Below are 3,107 nucleotides of genomic sequence, written 5' to 3' on the forward strand. Positions count from 1 at the left end.
CTGATGGTGGAACATCTTTCTGCATCTGATGGTGGAACATCTTTCTACTGATGGCGGAACATCTTTCTACATCTGATGGAGGAACATCTTTCTACTGATGGTGGAACATCTTTCTACTGATGGCGGAACATCTTTCTACTGATGGTGGAACATCTTCCTACATCTGATGGTGGAACATCTTTCTGCATCTGTTTATGATTACAGTCCCCAGATCAAGAGGTTCTGTCTGGATCTATGGACCTTCCAGATATGTAAGCAGAGTATTCAGGATAACATCCATCAGGAGGAGCACCAGAAACGACTCTAGTTATTCAGCAATAATTAAACGAACAGAAAACATGTTTTGTGCCTCCATGACTTTCTAGAACCAGCATTTCCATCAGCTCCAGTTCTAGGGTTCTTTTCACTGGAGCATAAAGTCCATAAATCTGTGCATGTATGTTTGTGAGGAGGACCGAGTACGGAGCCTTGTGGGACACCGTCCTTAAACTTCACTGCTCTTCCTTCCAAAACCTCAAACTGTTGCTTGTTTCCAGGTCCGAGGGCTGGCGAGCTTCGGCCTGGAGCTGGACTTCATGGTGGAGGAGTACGCCGGCAGCAAGGGACGGTTTCCTCCGGTGAGGCGGCGGAACCACAGGTCTCTGTACGTGGCCACGATCGAGAAGGCCCACAGCCTGGTGAACTCCCTGATCGAGGCCGGCCGGCTGGAGGAGCTGGGGCTGCTGGTGGTGGACGAGGTAGGACCGGGCCGAAGGCAGCTGGATGGAGGGGAAGGCAGCAGCATTAACACAGGCCTTTGTTTTGTCCTGCAGCTGCACATGCTGGGCGACGGCAGCAGAGGGGCGGTGCTGGAGATGACGCTGGCCAAGGTTCAGTTCATGAGCAGTAAGTTTCTGTTCGAGTCCGTAAACCTCCGTAAACCTGCTGAGAAGGAAACAAACCGACTCTGTTCTCTCCCAGAAACCACTCAGATCATCGGGATGAGCGCCACTCTGGGAAACATCAGAGACCTGCAGACGTTTCTGAGGGCTGAGAACTACAGCGACGACTTCAGGCCTGTAGGTGTCAGCCTCCCCGTCTTCAGCCACAGCTGATGGACGCCATCAACTGGACTGAGTTAATAAGAATAAAGGATTTCTTCTAAATGACATGAGACTTGCCCAGAATGACTGCATGTCAAACAGGAAGCCTTGTGACAGACTGGTCACCTGTCCAGGTGAACCTGAGTCGGCTGGGAAAGGCTCCGCCCCCGCCACCCTACTCAGGATTAAACGGTGCACATATCATGGATGGATGTCTAAAATGACAAAAACTCGTCCAAGTTAACTCAAAATGTGTCCAAAAACTACACATACGAGACAATAAATACCACAAAGTGACTCAAGTTTAGTTGTAATCACCAAATAACTGATCAGACGTGGCTAGCAGCTGGATCAACACCTTACTGTGACTCCAGATATGTCCAGGATGACTATACATCCCCTTAAACTTATTCACAATGACTCAGTTTGTCTGAAATCACATAAAAACTATTTAAAATGACTTAAAACCATCTTAAATGACTCAAACGTGCCCTGAGTTACACAGAAACGTCCAAAATGACAAAACAATCTACTGAGTGACTCGTGATTCGTCCAAACTGCCTGAAGCTTTGATCTAAACGACTAAAACACGTCAGACGTGGTTCAGTCCAGAATGACGGAGCCCGTTGGAACCCGTTGGAACCGGTTTTACTGTCAGCTGGTCCTGGACTGTGACACTACCTTGTTGTCTTTCCTGCTCTGATGTTCTTCTGGTGTTCCAGGTTCAGCTGAAGGAGTTCGTCAAAGTGAACGACACCATCTATGAAGTCGACCCAAAGGAGGAAAACTGCTTCAGGTTCTCACGTCTTCTCAACTTTAAGGTGAGAACATTTGCAGGAAGTGGATCAGGAAGTTCTCACCTTCAAAGTCCAACCTGCCTGAACCTCCTCCTGGTGCCGCACTGCTCTGTTCCCAGAGCTCCTGCAGCACCAGCAGCTGGAGGTCCGATCGTGGTTCTGTCTTCACTGAGTAGACTAACGGGTTGTGTTGGTTCTGCAGTACTCCAGCTCCATGCAGAAGGTGGACCCGGATCACATCATCGCCCTGGTGACCGAGGTCATCCCGACCCACTCCTGTCTGGTGTTCTGTCCCACCAAGAAGAACTGTGAGAACGTGGCCCAGATGATCTGCAGATACTTGAAGGAGTGAGTTCTGGTTCTGCTGGTTCTGCTGCTCTGTTCTTTCCAGAGCTCACGGCTGCCGTCTGGTTCTTTCAGGGAGTTCCTGCAGCACCACGAGGCCGACAAGTCCGTCCTGCTGCGGCAGCTGAAGGAGGCCGGCAACGGGTCGGTGTGTCCGGTCCTGAGCCGGACGGTTCCGTACGGAGTGGCCTACCACCACGGCGGGCTGACCTCCGAGGAGAGGAGGCTGGTGGAGGAGTTCTACTCCGGGGGAGCGCTCTGCCTGCTCGCCTGCACCTCCACGCTGGCAGCAGGCGTCAACCTGCCGGCCCGCAGGTGAGACCGGCCCGCTTGGTCAGCGCCGCGGTTCTGTGGGTTCTATGGGTTCTACAGGAATACAAAGACAAATAATTTGCATTTGATTTTAAAGAGACAATATTTAAAAATAAATAAATGAAGAAAAAATGTTTTAAATAAATAAATGATATTCATTATTATTTTTAGAGAGGAACAAGAGAGACAGTTCAGGTCACAGCAGCACAAACCAGACACACATGGACATGAAACAAGAAACACAACATAAGAACCAACGAGACACAAAGCGTGATGTGAACACACTCAGATTAAAACATCAGCTCAGAGGCCACGACGTGAAGGAGTCCAGGACCGACACACTGGGACTGAATGAGTTGTATGATGGTCCTGAACGTCTCCTCCGGCTGATGGAACCTCCGCCTGTCCTCCTGCAGGGTGGTCCTTCGCTCTCCATACGTGGCCTCAGACTTCCTGAAGAGGAGTCAGTACAAGCAGATGGTCGGACGAGCTGGTCGGGCTGGAATCGACTCAGTGGGAGAAAGTATCCTGATCCTGCAGGACAAGGACCGGAGCCTGGTGAGAATAAATA

The 3,107-nt window shown here is 50.4% G+C and overlaps 1 protein-coding gene across 1 annotated transcript in view; it reads left to right on the forward strand.

The window, feature by feature from the left end:
- helq (helicase, POLQ like) overlaps positions 1-3,107 on the forward strand; it is a 31,561-nt gene that overhangs the window by 4,016 nt on the left and 24,438 nt on the right. The window contains exons 5-11 of the mRNA XM_008297654.1: positions 537-737; positions 813-885; positions 961-1,058; positions 1,805-1,903; positions 2,082-2,227; positions 2,300-2,539; positions 2,953-3,094. Of these exons, the coding sequence (XP_008295876.1) occupies positions 537-737; positions 813-885; positions 961-1,058; positions 1,805-1,903; positions 2,082-2,227; positions 2,300-2,539; positions 2,953-3,094 (999 nt within the window). The remainder of the gene's footprint in view (positions 1-536; positions 738-812; positions 886-960; positions 1,059-1,804; positions 1,904-2,081; positions 2,228-2,299; positions 2,540-2,952; positions 3,095-3,107) is intronic.

This window comes from Stegastes partitus, unplaced genomic scaffold, assembly GCF_000690725.1.
Source record: "Stegastes partitus isolate 25-593 unplaced genomic scaffold, Stegastes_partitus-1.0.2 Scaffold1232, whole genome shotgun sequence".
Lineage (NCBI taxonomy): Eukaryota > Metazoa > Chordata > Actinopteri > Pomacentridae > Stegastes > Stegastes partitus.